The sequence below is a fragment of the Carettochelys insculpta genome, chromosome 1, assembly GCF_033958435.1.
Source record: "Carettochelys insculpta isolate YL-2023 chromosome 1, ASM3395843v1, whole genome shotgun sequence".
Lineage (NCBI taxonomy): Eukaryota > Metazoa > Chordata > Testudines > Carettochelyidae > Carettochelys > Carettochelys insculpta.
In genome coordinates this window covers 258,461,076-258,478,210 of record NC_134137.1, presented here as the reverse complement: position 1 = coordinate 258,478,210, position 17,135 = coordinate 258,461,076, and the positions used below count along the sequence as shown (strand labels likewise).

Genomic DNA, 17,135 nt, shown 5'->3' with positions numbered 1-17,135 from the left:
GTCTGGCGCCACCGGAAGGGGCATCGGTGGGAGGTCCGACATGCACAGGAGTAAGGGGAACCATTGTTGTCGATCCCAAGTTGGGACTACTAGGATCATGCGGGCTCTCTCTCTCTCCTGGCTTTCTGCAAGACCTTGTGGATGAGCACTGTGGGAGGAAATGCGTAGAGCAGGGGGCCCTTCCACGAGATCATGAATGCGTCCCCCAGGACCCCCCATCCCAGTCCTGCCCTGGAGCAGTATTGTGGGCACTTCTTGTTGCGATGAGTGGCAAACGGGTCGATCTGGGGAAACCCCCATGCATGAAAAATTGGTCATAGCAGATCAGAACAGATCTGCCACTCGTGTGTGAGTGCAAAGCGCCTGCTCAACTTGTCTGCCTGCACGTTGTGAGCGCCTGGTAAATACGAGGCTTTCAAAGTTATATTGTTGGCGATGCACCAGTTCCACAGGTGGACTGCTTCCGCACATAAGGCACGGGACTGAGCTCCTCCTTGTCGATTTATATAAAACATGGTGGAGGTATTGTCTGTATTGATCCCGACTACTTTGTCTTGTATATGGTCTCGAAAGTGTTTGCAGGTGTTGAACACTGCTCTGAGCTCCAGTATATTTATGTGCAGCGACTGTTCCATAGGGGACCACAGTCCCTGCGTCACCCTTTCGCCCATGTGTGCTCCCCACCCTATGTGGGAGGCGTCGGTGGTGAGAAAGATAGATATTTGTGGTTGATGAAAGGGTACCCCTGATAGCATGTTCTTGGGGTTCACCCACAATTGCAGGGATTTGCGCACCTCTGTCGTGGGCGACACCACCCTGCGGACGGTGTGTGCTGCTGGTTTGTAGATGCTCGCCAGCCAGCGTTGCATGCTGCGCATATGCAATCTGGCGTTCTGTACTATGAACATTGCTGCTGCCATATGGCCCAGCAGCTGTAAGCACGTTAGAACCAGCACCGTGGGGCTGAAGGTGATGACTTGTACGAGGGAACCAATGGCGCGAAAGCGGGCATCTGGTAGATAAATCCTTGCTGTGATGGAGTTTATGCGTGCCCCTATGAACTCTATGTCCTGTGTGGGGTCGATCTTTGACTTCGCCAGGTTGATGACCAGGCCCAGCGAAGAGAACGTGCCTGCTGTAATGCGTATCATGCGTAGTACCTCTTCCTTCGAGGCCCCTTTCAGTAGGCAGTCGTCCAGATATGGGAATATAAACACCCCCTGTCTGTGCAGGTAGGCTGACACCACTGCCAGGGTCTTGGTAAACACTCTGGGGGCCGAGGAGAACCTTGTACTGGAAATGTTCTTTGCCGACCATAAACCAGAGAAAACGTCTGTGAGCCGGGTGGATTGTTATATGGAAATACGCGTCTTGTAAGTCAAGGGCTGCGAACCAATCTCCATCGTCCAGTGCCGTAAGTATAGAGGTGACTGTGATCATCTGAAAGCGTTGTTTGAGCAAGTACCGATTGAGGCCTCGAAGATCAAGGATGGGCCTCCAGCCTCCTGTTTTTTTCTCTGTAAGGAAGTATCTTGAATAGAACCCTTTCCCTTGGAGTTGCTCCGGCACTCTTTCCACTGCCCCTATAAGCATAAGATGGTCCACCTCCAGCTTGAGTCTCGCTTCGTGGCAGGCGTCCTTTAGATGGGGCCTGGGTGGAGGTCGTGGCGGTGGGAGCAACTGGAAGGGGATCGCGTAACCCGTGGCTATGATCTCCAGTACCCATTTGTCTGTGGTGATCTTTTGCCACTGGGTGTAGAATGGTCGGAGGCGATGATGGAACATTAGCTTTGGATGACATTGCGTGATGGTAGTGATAGTGCAGCCCTCGATCTGTCCGTCAAACTTGTTGCCTTTGGCCCTGCCCCGAAGATGCACGGCTCTGTTGGGAACGTCGCCTGGGAGTTCTGTACCGTTGGTGCTGTTGATGCCGCCCTTGCTCGTAGCCCCTTTGGTAGTGAGCACGCGGGGGTTGATATGGGTATCGTCTTTGCTGAGGGTAATACTTTTTCTTCCTGTATGGAGGGGTATAAATCCCCAAGGTTCTGAGAGTAGCCCTTGAATCCTTACTGGAATGAAGGACCGAATCAGTTGATTCAGCAAACAACTTCTGTGTGTCAAAGGGGAGATCAAAGATCTTCGCCTGCAGATCCCTCGGGATACCCGATGTCTGAAGCCAGGATTCACTGCGCATGACCACTGCCGTAGCTGTTGAGCGTGCTGCCGTATCTGCTATGTCCAGGGCGATCTGAACTCCTGTCCTCGAGGCTGCGCAGCCTTCCTGCACGATGGCCTTCAGCACCAGCTTCTTATACTCTGGAAGCGAGTCCATGAGGGAAGTCAGCCTGGAGTAATTGTCGAAGTTATGGTTCGCTAGGTGTGCTGCATAATTTGCCACTCTCAACAGTAGGATAGAGGAGGAGTAGACCTTTCTGCCGAATAACTCTGGCTTGTTGGCATCTTTGTCCGTTCCCCCTGTCTTGTGCTGAGAAGTTTTCAACCTCTGTTGAGACGATTCCACCACCAGAGAATTTGGTTGTGGGTGACTGAACAGGAACTCCATGTCCTTCGCTGGGACGAAGTATTTCTTATCCGCTCTCTTGTTTATAGGAGGAGCGGACGCAGGGGTCTGCCATATCGTGGTAGCGGACTCCATAATTGCTTCGTCAAGCGGAATAGCTATTTTGGAAGAGGCCGGAGGTCTCAGGTTTTTGAGAAGCTTATGGTGCTTCTCTCCTGCACCTCTGCTGTTTGGATGCCTTGCGTTAAGGCCACCCTTTTAAACAGCTCTTCGAACTGTTTGAGATCGTCCGGGGGGTGGACGTCCCCTGGGGCCGTAGCCTCATCGGGGGAGGATAGAGAGGAACCACTAAGGTAAGCCTCTCTGGATCCCTCTGGGTCCTGTTGACGGTGATACATCTTCTCGCTGGAGGCTTGCGAGGGGAAATCTCGGGGTTCCAGAATCAACTCCCCCTGGGATATTTGCATTTCCGTCCCCGTCCGCGATTGCCCTCGGGGATAGTGAACCGTCTGAGGGGATCTGTCCCTGGGGGTATGCCTATGGTGTCTATGCCCCGCATGATAGGTGCGACCATGGCAACACGGGCACAGTTCCTGGGATGGAGACCTGGACCACTCTCGAGGCGCATACCCCCGGAGTCCGAGGGAGCGAGATCGTCTGGGTGATTGAGACAATGGTGAGACTGATTTGTGATAGTACTCCAGGGGGTCAAATCCCAGAAAAGGCAAGGGTGGCCCGAGCCATGGTGACGCTGGCTGGAGGAACAGGGAGGGAGGCTCAGGGTAGACTGGGGGAGACCCCTGCCTCCTTGTTGGAGTTCGCAGCATAAGGGGAGGGCTTAGAGAGAGCAGCCCTGCAGCCCTGTCTGGAGAAGGGCTGCGGTGCCAGGTTCTCTCTGCTGCCTTTCCCCTCCCCTGTGGGGGTGACTCCGCCCCTTTCCGCGCTGGGGATCTCGGCCCCGCTGTCGGCGCCGCGCTCGGCACGCTTCGCTGCGGTGCCGCGCGGGTGGTCTCCCCCGTCGCCTGCAGGCTGCGTGCCTGCGAGCTCTGCACCGTTGGCACCCCGGGGGTCTGTGCCGCCAGCTGCAGTGCCGTCGGTTCCAGCGCTTGCCTGGCCGCCGCTCTGCCCACGGTGCGGGCCGGCTGCTTGATTATCGGAGGCTCAGCCTCTGCCATGTGCGCTTCCACGCCGCTGCCGCTCGTCTGTGATTGCGGCTGGGGGCTATGTGCTGCACCCGTCCCACTCGCTGTGGCTGCCGGCAGGGATCAGGTTGGCGAGAGCTTCCTCCGTTTTTGCACTGATGGGGTGAGGGAAGCCGCCTTCCTTTTATGGGCCCCTGCGGGTCCCTCTTGTTGGGGCCGCTCCGGCACGTCTGGCTGGAGGGCCTTGTCAAAGAGCAGCATTTTTAGCCGCATTTCTCTGTCCTTCCTTGCTCTAGCTGTGAGCTTTGTGCAGAAGGAGCATTTTTGGGTGAAGTGAGATTCCCCCAGGCACCTAATACACTGACTGTGCCCATCGGAGGCCGGCATAGCTTCGCGGCATGACTCACACTTCTTGAATCCTGAAGAGGACATTGCGGTGAGTCTTTGAGTTGTTAATAGGGTACTTAGCACCTTCTCTGTGCTTGCTCCCCTCTCGGACCCAGCCTGCCGCGGCAGGAGGCCTAATGGCCTTACGTCCCCGGGCCTCCGCTGCTCCTCTTGTTACTAAGGCTTTTATATACTCTTTTTTTTTTTTCAATAAGAAAAACAACAAGCTAACTTAAAGACTGAAAGACTGAAAAGAAACTCTAAAAATACTTAAAACATTAAATACGCTGACTCTGGCCGCAGCCTGAGCAGATTCTGTCTGCAGCCAATGGCGGTTAAGAAGGAACTGGCGGGGACCACGCAAGGGAGCGGCACGCACCGGCGCATGCGCGGTCCGGCAGAAACTGCTGGAAAGATCCCATCTGCGGCGCCGGGGCGAGCCTGACACCTATCGTGGAGCACCCACGGGGACACTCGAGGAAGAACAATAAACCTATTAACTGTGTAACCAAGACAATGTATAGGGCAGTTGCATACGACCAAACAACATGAACAAAGAGATGAAAGGAATTTAAACAAATTGAAAGGCAGAATGAAAATTTAGTAATGAGATTGTATTTATTGTTCACATGGAAATGTTTACATTCCAATTATAAGCAGTGATCTTTATGCCAACAGAATACCAACACCTAACTTTCATTTCTGAGGTAGGTAAAATCAGGGGTGCTGTAATAATTTTTATAACGGGATGCTGGGAGTCACTGAACCAAACTGTAAATCTTATATAAAGGAAATCCCTTCAATTCAGGGGATGATGCAGCATGCTCCACACCCCTAGTTCCAGCACCCATGGGTGAAAATCACACTGCATAAAGAAGTAACATAAGCATTTCTTTGCAAGCAGACTGTGAAGCAATAGAATATGAGATGATGCTTAGAACTATCAAGCATATAACAACATATGTAGGTTCTGAATTTAAAGCTGAACATTGAGGAACTGTGAATTTATGGCATTGACAGGACCTAATTTAGTCCCACAATGGTGATGCTTGGTTACACAACAGAATGTGTACTGTCATCTCAGAACAACGCTTTAATACAATGCCTTATACTTTAAATGGTCTTCTCTGACAGAGCTCTCTGATGATGATGGCATCTTATCAAAGCCTCCATTTTTCATACCACCCAACACGGAGCTTCACTGACACAGAGCATCTCAACGCTCTGCCCGAGGACTAGAAGGCAACAGACGCAATAGGTGGATCACCTATTGTATTATAAGTATCACTTCCTGAGGCAGGCATCATAGGGGTAGCTGTGTTAGTCTGTATCCGCAAAAAACAACAAGAAGTCCTCTGGCACCTTATAGACTAACAGATATATTGGAGCATAAGCTTTTTGTGGGTCTTTACCCAAGAAAGCTTATTTTCCTGAGGCAGCTATATTCTGCATAGACACATCTCTTCCCGCTGCCAAATAGTAACTTAAGGCAACTCTGCTTTGCTCATAAAATATGACGCAGTTGCAGCTCATTGTGGTCTCGCTGCAGGATCCAAGACATAATCAAATGCATATTGTACTAGAAGTGACATTTGCCTAACCAAATATTTTTGATGATATACATGTCTTCAACTCTACATACGCTGCTTGGGGAAAACAAATTATTGCATATTATGTAGAGCTGTATTAGGAAGACTAAACTAGGCTGTGCATTTTGCCCTAGAACTTGTGTCAAGGCTTGTGCTATTTTCCCAGTTGGAAATCTCTGTCTTACCTCCACATGATACTGTGATGTTTCGGATATGCTGCTGACACTGTCCCGTGCATAATGCTTTCTTTGCTCTAAAAAATAATAATTGAGAGACTAATTATTCACCTGCTTCTAGATTGTGCTAAACCTTTATCTTTCACAACTGTTTTATAGGTACCCCAGAATATTTTTATACAAAACCAGAAAAAGCTGTTACTTATCATACTCAAAAGGAAAAACCTTCCCCATATTGTACCCCTGAGCACAAGATAAGCCACCAATATTCCCTGTAAGCCGAGCATTTAGGCAGCTGCCCGGGAGTGATTCAAATGTCACCCAACCGAGTAGTAATTCACGCACAGCAGGCAGCATGTGCTTCAACTGGCGGTGCACATCTGTACATGCCTCAGAGCACAAAATTTATTCCACACATGGATGGAAAAATTAGAGGGAATCTAGGTCATCAAATGAACAATACCATGTAAAAGTTAGAAGCACATGAACAAAAAGCTAGACTCAGCACAGCTCACTATACAGCAGATTATTGGCTTTGTAAGTATTGTTTGAAAATAATATCTTGTGATGTTTGAAAATAAAATAACTGACTTCCCACATATGTAGCTAGCACAATGGGCTTGGCACTTTTCACATATGCATTAATGTACTCTGAAACCAAGTGTGCCTTGTTATACATAAATATATCTAAATAAAGCCACAGGAATTAGCAAAGAAAAAAATCCAAACCAAAATCTGAAATATTAGCATGTGAAACAATTATTTAGAAATTATTTTTAAACACACACAAATCTGATTTGCCTCTTTCTTTCTTCTGAAATATTCAAAATAAATAAATTACTAATGTAGAAATAGGCTGAGAAAGGACAAATGCAGAAGATGCAGTACAGAACTGCCACACTGAATTATTCTACCAAAAACATCTTAAAGCCTTCTGACAGTTATATAATGCTGCAAAATCAGAAATATCACCTGGGGTCTATTTAATGCCAGTGGGAAAAATACTACATATTACAATGTCAAAAATCACTGAAGAAAATGTCTCAACTTAATTTTGTACACAAAAATTCACAATGCAATATGTGGAACCTTTAATCAGTTACTGAAGGCCCTACTCTTGCTTTCCTTTTTCGGGCAAAGCTCCAAGTGAAGTCAATAAGAGACTTAATGAGATAAGGTTTGCTGGAGTTAGTTTTCAGTATCTCTATTTTTTGTGCCTTAAAATGAAATAAATGAACACTCTGATGAACTGGGTTTCATGAAGAGAAAAACTGATATGTCCACAATGTCAACTTCACCAGAGACACAACTGGTGGGCGCGTTTGTCAAAAACAAAGAATGCAATTGTAGTAACAGTCTCCAAGGGCCAACAACAGCAAATAATTTCTTCAAGGCAATAAAAATGAAGGTAGGTTTGAGGTGAGGAGGAGGTATTTGAGATCTTAGGCACTACAAACTGTATAGATGTTTAGGGAAGACTGTATAAGCAGAAGAGACGGATGCCCCACTGAGGTCTTAGACCAATGTAAAACAAAGACCCTTCACAAACTCTTTCTTTACATGGATATTTCAGATTAGTTATTAAACCCCACCACGCCTACTGACCCCTACACTGTAATGAGCAAAGTATCCTCACCTTCAGTGGGAAATTACTTTGCAGGTGAGATTTGGCAGACAGTACCTTCATAATTTCTGTGCCTCTCATATAAGGTTGTCAGTTACAGAGCAGCTTTAGTAGCCTATTGTCATTCTTCTCAGAAGACCAGTGTGGCTGACTGCATTAGCGCCCCACCCCCATCCCACCCCGCCCCACCCCATGGGCAATTAATTTACAGCAGTTACTCAGTTTGCTTTAGTGAAATTAGTCCACAGTACAATCAACCAAATACCAGCCTACTGTGGATTACCAAAAGATGCCATTAGGATGGCTCAAGGGCACACTCTAAAAATAATCCCTGTCATTTGCTCTTATTTAATTACTTGGAAACACCAACAAAATTGTCCTTGACATGTAATGCCTTAATTTAACCGTTACTAATATTTTTGTTTTTGCAGCATAATACATATTTTCAGATGTGTTAAAAAACCACACACACACCACAGAACACTAAATAAACTCTCTCTATTTTATTTGCTACCTTTCTTTTTTTGTTTGGATGATGATCTGAAGAAGTAATGTCCATCTGTACCTAATGAAACAAGGGAATTAAAAAGCAATGTCTGGTTTAACCCAACAGCTACAATTATTTCCATTCCAAAGATGGCAGCGTAACAGTCTTAACTTACTACCAGTAAATGAATAATTATATGTTGTGAAGCAGGAAAGGGACATGTAGGGGAAAAAAAAAATCAATTATACGTTCTGATTCACTGAAAACGTGACCCACACGGCTTTGTCAAATAGAAGGTTAAACAGATGAACAGTTTTGCTTTCACCAAATTAAACTGGGACAAGAAATTTTACATCTGCTGTAAGGTTTGAGAAACACAATGGGCACGCGCACAAACACACACCTATAAATTAAATAAACTTTGGCTTGCATGGAGGTTACACTGACTGCATCATAGGACCAAGATAGCACCACCAAAAGCATTACATGGCTGGAGGAATGATCCTGTCCTCACCCAACAGACAAACACAGAATTCCTGGTAAACGAGATACTGCATGAAATATTTTCAGCCCCAGAAAGATAATTGTTTTACATGGTTATATATAAAAAAGTAACTAACAACTGGTTTGGGCACACACTACTCAGAACAGAGCCAAACAATAAGTTTTTTATGAAAATCAAAGACCTGTGACCAGAATTTATAAATATCTGTATTCATCACTCACTCTTCACGGACGAATTAGAGTTTGGTCCTCATTTTAAGATATCTGCATAAGTATAATGCTTGGCAGTGCCTGATAGCACGCTCTACCTGAATTATGAGGGGGCATTCTACATAAAATATTTAGGAGGCCAGTCACTTTGCAGAGACTACCTCACAGACAGTTTTCTGTTCTGCTAGAAAAACAATATATTACACATTTCAGAAGAAAAGGTATAAAGCTTGAAGTTGTATCACAAGGGTTGTGTCTATACTTGCACTCCTCTTTCAAAAGGAGTAATATTTTCCAAATATCCATTTGAAGACCAACATTCGGAAGCTTCACTCCCTTCCTTAACATGGGCAAATCAGCTGCTTATCAAAGCCAGTTCTCAGTGACTGCTAAGGATGGATTGACAGAAGGAAAGCTATAAACAGTGCTTATGAGCAGACAGAGTCTCCATTCCTGACAGAGATTAGTAGCCAGAATTAACCCACTTCCTGAGGTCTTCCTTTATTAGTAACTTCAATAGGAAACATCAATTTCAGCCTATGCTTTGCTTGCTGCTTGGAATTCTCCCTGCAAAATGCCCTTTGATCCATAACCCTGGTTTGTATTTCCTTTCAAAGAACTAAAAAGGCTACACAAAAGTTTTATAGTCTGGATTGATGTTAATGTGTCCAATACGATCTGGCTTCCAAAAAACAAATTAGCATGAATCAGCAGAATAGCTCTTCCTCTCCTTGCAGGGGCCTCAGAACTGAGAACCTATCCATGTTATACCCTTTCACTATTGCATCAGTGCGAAGTGGGGAGCAGGTATGAAATGTCATAAGAGGTTGCAGCAGTATTGGCTGCTGGGTCTCAGGCTCATCCATCTCATTAAAAATGTTGAAATCTGTTACTGCGTAAATCGGGGAGGGTTTGGGTTGGGGCCCGGGGGGGAAGAGTGGGGGGAGAGGAGTTAAGTCTGGGGTGGGTTAGGGCACCAGAGGGCACACCATAAGACCAACAACAGATGATCTGCATAGATTTGTCATCATCGGATCAATGGACTACCATTATTATTATTATTATTATTATTATTATTATTATTATTCACTTTTATATAAAAGTTTTTACATTCTGCAGCTTATTTTCTTGTATAGGTGGTCCCCAACTTACAAAACACAACGACTTATGGCCATTCATACTGACGACCAACCTCCAGCCCACCCTTCCCCACCTCGGGACTCCAGCTGCAGGTGGAGGGCTCCCCTTTGGCCCCCATGGACCCGGCTCCAACCCACCCACACAGCCCAGCCTCAACCCCCACCCAACCTGCACTCAACCCTCCCAACCCCCATGTGGCCCCAGATTAGCATGCATGGGGCTCCAACCTGTCCCCCGTTCAAGCACCCTGCCCGGGTGCACCCCTATTCAACCCCTCCCCTCTGGCTCAACCCCCTTGCAGCCCCAGCTCACCCCCCACGCACATGGCTCCGACTTCAACCTCTGCCTGTGGCTCCAACTTCAACCTGTGCCTGGAGCTCCAGCTCCCAGCCCCCCTCCACTGAACCACCCCGACCCGGTGCACCCCCCATGCAACCCCCCACCCAGCTCAAACTCCCTCCCACTCCCACACTTGAGGCTCTAGCTGTCAGCCACTGCCGGCGTGAGCAAGGGTTCTATCTCCCCACCAGCTCAACCCACCCCTGCCCCAGTTCACCCCCGTTCAATCCACTCTCCACCCAGCTCAACCCACCCCCCCAGTCCCCAGCTGCCTCCCCCACCCAAGCATGCGCTGGGCTGTCAGCTGCCAGCACACATGGGACTCTGGCTGTCAGCCTCTGCAGGCACATGAGGCTCCACCCAGCTAACCCCCCCCCTTTGCCCCGCTTCACCCCATTCAACCTGCCCCAACCCCCCACGCAGCCCCAGCTCACACTCTCTGGCAGGTGGGGCTCCAGCTTCAACCTGAGTGCAGGGCTCCCAATCTCCAAGCCTAGGGCTCCAGCTCCAACCCCTCTACCCACCATCCCTGCTTCCAACCTCCTGGCTGGGCTCAATTCCCCACCCCCAACCCCTGCTGCCCGGGTCCAACTCCCTGCATGCCCTGGCTCAGCTGCACCCTCCCACCAACCCTGCTACCCTAACCCACCCCAGGCTTAACTCCTCTGCCCCCCCTCCCAGGGCCCCAACCCAAGCCCTTCCCGATTTACGCAACCCTCACGTACCTCGAGGGATTACGGTATAAGGGTATTTCTGACTTACGACCAAATCGAGTTACGACCAGGGGACTAAGCTGGAGACTATCTGTATATGACAGAAGAGGTTTTTTTATATGAACATAACCAAAATTTCCATTGGTTTAGATTACATTGGGCAGGTGCTGCTTATAGCAGGGACATAAAAATTTTGCTCACTCTTTCACTATTGTCAGACTTCTACACATACACAAGATTCTCTTTTGTACTTCTCTCACCTGGGAATTCCTAACATGCTCTTTATTCTGGGCATCAGAAGCCCGTCCTACTCTAAAACAGTGAAATGCTATATGAAGCAACTTTTTCTTCTTTTTTTTCCAAAGTCCTGGATCGTTCAAACTATTTTCTGTCACAAACAGTCTTGTTGTTGACGGAAGCCTTTTATTTTGTATTACCTTATATAGAGTTATATGTGAATGTTAGGAATTAATTTTCACTGTATAGTTTTATCACTGTTTTTCCTACAGTAACCTCCAAACTGGGTTACTGCATCACCCTCCTTCCTCATGAAGCTAATCCTGAGGCCAGTAGAACCACATGATGTAAAATTATGTTTGCTGTTCTGCAAGACATATGGATTTGCTGCCCTTTGACAAACACAGATCATTTCTCCTTTTTCATTAACCTAAATCTACCAAAACTTTTGCAGGCATTTGAATTAAGTATCTGAATATTTAAGGGATATTTTTATCAGACATGTATTTCACACAGTAAAAAGTATTCATAAAACACCCAAACTAATGCTGCTTGTGATGGACTGGAAATTTGGCACAATCAAAATAATTTTCTAACTGTGGTCCTTCTCTTCTTACACATGCCACTGACAAAGATCAACTAATGAAACAGAACAAGAAAAGCAATAGCTAACTGGTAAATTTGGTTTGGTTCGAGTAAATATTGGTATGTTTTTAACACTAACATTCTATTGCAACAGAGTTAAAAATCAATCTCTGTGGGGAGGGGACGAACAAAGACTGTGCAATACCGAAGTCCCACTTCAATGGCCAAAAATAGGACTTAAAGGACCACATTCATTATTTTATTATTTCATTAAAGAACCACGTTTCATTATCTGTGGGGTCCCACAGATAGAAGTGAATTTCATCCTATATTTTCAAAATATAATGCACATGAATATTACACATTACTCTATCCATGTTTCTGCTTCTAACTGGGTTAATACAACTTTCAGGTATTTGGTCATATGTTGCACAAAACTTGGATTCACATTTTTTTGTCCTTCTAAAAATCTACTTTTGGAAATTCTTACAGCAGCTCTAAACGACTGACTACTATAATTATTACATAAGAACGGCCATACTGGGTCAGACCAAAGGTCCATCCAGCCCAGTATCCTGTCTGCCGACAGTGGCCAATGCCAGGTGCCCCAGAGAAGGAGAACAGAAGACAATGATCAAGTGATTTATCTCCTGCCATCCATCTCCTGCCCTTGTACTGAAGGCTAGGGCACCATACTTTACCCCTGGCTAATAGCCATTTATGGACCTAACCTGCAAAAATTTATCAAGCTCTTTTTTAAACCCTAATAGAGTCCTGGCCTTCACAGCCTCCTCTGGCAAGGAGTTCCACAGGTTGACTGTGCGCTGTGTGAAGAAAAATTTCATTTTATTAGTTTTGAACCTACTACCCATCAATTTCATTTGGTGTCCTCTAGCTCTTGTATTATGGGAAAAGGTAAATTCATGATTTTATATACCTCTATCATATCGCCCCTCAATCGCCTCTTTTCCAGACTGAAAAGTCCCAGTCTCTCTAGCCTCTCCCCATATGGGACCCGTTCCAAACCCCCTAATCACCTTAGTCGCCCTTTTCTGAACCTTTTCTAATGCCAATATATCTTTTTTGAGGTGAGGAGACCACATCTGCACACAGTACTCAAGATGTGGGCGTACCATAGTTTTACATAGGGGAAGTATGATATCTTTTGTCTTATTATCTATCCCTTTTTTAATAATTCCTAACATCCTATTTGCTTTACTAACTGCCGCTGCACACTGCGTGGATGTCTTCAGAGAACTATCCACTATAACTCCAAGATCCCTTTCCTGATCTGTCGTAGCTAAATTTGACCCCATCATGTAGTACGTGTAATTTGGGTTATTTTTTCCAATGTGCATTACCTTACACTTACCTACATTAAATTTCATTTGCCATTTTGCTGCCCAATCACTCAGTTTGCTGAGATCTTTTTGTAGTTCTTCGCAATCCCTTTTGGTTTTGACTGTCCTGAACAACTTGGTGTCATCTGCAAACTTTGCCACCTCACCGCTTACCTCATTTTCTAGATCATTGATGGAACAAGTTGAACAGGATCAGTTCCAGGACTGACCCCTGCGGAACACCACTAGTCACCCCCCTCCATTGTGAAAATTTACCATTTATTCCAACCCTTTGTTTTCTGTCTTTTAACCAATTCCCGATCCATGAAAGGATCTTTCCTCCTATCCCATGACCACCTAATTTACATAAAAGCCTTTGGTGTGGGACCGTATCAAAGGCTTTCTGGAAATCTAGGTATATTATGTCCACTGGGTGCCCCTTGTCCGCATGTTTATTAACCCCTTCAAAGAATTCTAATAGATTAGTTAGACACGACTTCCCTCTGCAGAAACCATGCTGACTTTTGCCCAACAATTCGTGCTCTTCTACATGCCTTGCAATTTTATTCTTTACTAGTGTTTCTACTAATTTGCCTGGTACTGATGTTAAACTTATTGGTCTATAATTGCCAGGGTCTCCTCTGGAGCCTTTTTTAAATATTGGCGTTATATTGGCCATCTTCCAGTCATTGGGTACCAAAGCGGATTTAAAGGATAGGTTACAAACCACTGTTGTTAACTCCGCAATTTCACATTTGAGTTCTTTCAGAACCCTTGGGTGAATTAGGCTCAGGCCACAATGTTTTTCTGTCTAATACTAAATACTTGTGATTCTCTGATGTGCAGCTGGAATGAAACCCAAATGTTGAAATTAAAGTGTCTAACTAATATTCATTAATATCTTTTCAACATCCATATAGCAACACGGACGCATTTGCCTGCCTATTGTAACATATTTAAATAAGAATCTCTCTCATGGAGACGCTCAAAAATGAACTATGGAAGCTGTTGATTTAATGAAAGTTAGCATTTTTCCCTTTCTACTTTCACTCTCCATTTTAAATCATCCTGTTTCCCAGGTCTATCTCATCAGATCACTCCATGCACGAAAAGAATTATTAAGGCTTTGCACGAGGCACAGCCAGATAGAATTAATATCGGTTTCAAAAGCACTAAGTTCATTTATTTAATCAGAGAGTCTTTTACAAAAAATCATGTTCATATCACAAACACCAAGCTCGTATAAATGCATTTTTGTACCAGTACCACTATTGGATTAACCAACTGAAATGCTTAAGCCAATAGCTATCTACAATATATTTTTATGATGCCAAGGAAAAGAAACAGATTTAAGTCAAGCCATTTATTATGTTCCACAACTGAAGAAGTCTCATCAAAAGAATTCAAGAATAGATTTAAAAGTCAAATCATGTGGCAAGGCAGAAAAACTGGTTCTAATAAAATGTTTGTACATTTAACTTATTGTGGGCTCTCTGCCTAGGAGAGTCACTAATCTAGTCTGGACAGATGCTTACACTCTATTCATCACCATAGTATCTGAATATCTAGCTAAACCCCTGTCTGCTCCTATCTTCTCAAATACACATAAGAACACTGATTAAGATGGGATAGTAATAATTCGTCTCATGCAGCCTTGTCTACAATTATCCGCGTCTTTGGAAACTCCCTAAACATTGTCAGCTCACTGGAATTCATTACGATTTTTGCCCCTGTTGTAGACAATCTTGTGTTGATGAGAAAAGGTGTAGCCTTCTCTGGGGTAGCAAACAAGAAAGAGAGAGGAACTTCCTTACCCTATGGCTTGTAGTTGAGTGGAAAGTACACTCCATTGTCAGCCTGAAAAAACAGAGTTCTAGTCCTAGCTGACCACTGTTAACACTTTTATGGCCTTTGCAACACTTACTAAGACCCAATGTTTCACTTTTAACGGGGTAACTGTCATTCACCATTCACCTCGCTGACAACTCTGCTCACATGACCTGAAAGTCTGTGTTTTACTGAAGAGGAATTTTCACAGCAGTTTGGAAACAGAGACTGCTGAACTCTCTTTTACATTCAAATTCGACACATTAACACATAGTTTGAACCAGGACAGCAATTTTCTAGTTCATTATGGAGGCTCTTTTGCATACTGTGCTTTATCTAATTCTTGACTCCCCTCACCCTGCCCCTCTGCTCTCTGATTTGCTCACCTTGATAATATTTTTCTGATTTGTCAACCTTGATTATTATTTTTGGTTCTCTGTGCCTTAAATATTGAGTCTGTTCTGGTATGGCTATGGTCTGAAGAAGTGGGTCTGTCCCACGAAAGTTCATCACCTAATAAATTATGTTGTTAGTCTTTGAAGGGCTACTGGACTGCTTTTTTGTTTTGATATCTACACCAGTGACATCATCACAGGACCTAACATCAACCATACCATCAGGGGCTCCTTTACCTGTACATCTACTCATATAATATATGCCATCATGTGCCAGCAATGCCCCACTGCAATTTACATTGGCCAAACTGGACAGTCTTTACGTAAAAGAATAAATGTACTTAAATCAGACATCAGGAAAGGTTATGTACAGAAACCTGTGGGAGAACACTTCAATCTCCCTGGACACTCAGTAGCAGATTTAAAAGTAGCAGTCCTAAAGCAAAGAAATTTCAAAAATCAAATGGGGAGAGAAATCTGAGCTGCAATTCATTTGCAAATTTGACTCCATCAACCAAGGATAAACTGAGACTGGGAGTGGCTGGCCCCTTACAAAAGCAGCTTCTCTGCCCTGCGTGTTAACATCTGCACATCAGATTCTGACAATGGGCCACATCCCCCCGTCTGATCTGACTTCTGTTTTCCTCTCTTGATGTGTACTACTGATAATGGGCCATTTCCACCCTGACTGAATAGACCTTGTCAGCTCTAACCCTCCCTTTTACTGGGACCCCACTCTTTAAATACCGCTGTGAAACCCCACCCCCCACTCATGCATCTGATGAAGCAGGTCTTTGCCCATGATAGCTTATGCTCCAAAATATCTGTTAGTCTATAAGGTGCCACAGGACTTGTTGTTCTCGAAGATACAGACTAACATGGCTACCTCTCTGATACTTATCATTCACGAGTTTCACAAAGGAGACAAGTTTGGATTTACACAATGTCCCTTAAGGTGGAGCTGTGAACACAAGCCAGGTATCTAATCAAACCAAAAAAGCAGTCAAGTAGCACTTTAAAGACCAACAAAATAATTTATTTGGTGAGCTTTCGTGAGGCAGTGGGTCTGTCCCCATGAAAGCTCACCAAATAAATTATTTTGTTAGTCTTTAAAGTGCTATTTGACTGCTTTTTTGGTTTGATAGTATACAGACTAGCATGGCACCCTCTCTGTTACAGGTCTCCAATGTAACTGTCAGATCTCAACCACGTTGCCAGACTTTTAGGAGGAATCTGACAAATAGATGCTTGTGACACCCCACTGCATGTCTCTGCATCACCCTCTTGTGGCTAAACCACATATTGACATCTATGAATCTGCTATTACTTTCATACTAAGATATATTATGTTCTTGAGCTCAAGTGGCCGAAGGGTCATGATTTTACCTTTAGTGGTCCCAGGTGCCCTTCTGACAGATAAGCCAAGGAGGCATGATGTTGAGTTTAGTTAGGCTTTCTGTAACCATAAGGAAGCAGTCAACTCACAGAGACAAATCAAGACACTCAAGCCTAGTGTTCCACAGCTTTGAAATACACATTCAGTCCTAGGGTAATGTACATGTTGCGTAGGCCCCACTCTAGCTGTTGCTGTGTGTGGCAATCTGGTTCCAGAGACTATACCTTCCATGAGGGTTTGGGAAGGAAAGGCGCCTTTTTGGAGAGGCTGAAAAAGAAGCTGCTGGTCTCCTGTTGTTGGACAGTTAAGGCTGATGGAGGAGACTGCTTCAAGGCAAGTGTGAAGCTTTCTCCCAGTGAGAAACTGCTTTGGGGAGCTGCGGCCTGCTAATGAGACACCTGGCAGGGATGGAACTTTATCTGTGCCTGTTAGAGTGCTGCAGAGGCCAGCTCCAGATCAGACGGGCTGGTCCATTCGTTGGTTTGCCTGGACTGACACACAGACCCCTCCTCAAGGTGTCTGC

At 45.1% G+C, this 17,135-nt stretch overlaps 1 protein-coding gene across 8 annotated transcripts in view; it reads right to left on the bottom strand.

Moving 5' to 3' along the window:
• The window catches only part of EPS8 (EGFR pathway substrate 8, signaling adaptor), a 237,387-nt gene that overhangs the window by 65,577 nt on the left and 154,675 nt on the right, over positions 1 to 17,135 (bottom strand). For 7 of the 8 annotated variants that reach the window (XM_075005164.1, XM_075005154.1, XM_075005217.1 and 4 more), the window contains exons 4-5: positions 7,954 to 8,004; positions 5,825 to 5,892 (exon numbers count right to left, since the gene is read on the bottom strand). In XM_075005164.1, the coding sequence (XP_074861265.1) occupies positions 5,825 to 5,892; positions 7,954 to 8,004 (119 nt within the window). The remainder of the gene's footprint in view (positions 1 to 5,824; positions 5,893 to 7,953; positions 8,005 to 17,135) is intronic. The other variant, XM_075005210.1, reaches the window with a different exon arrangement.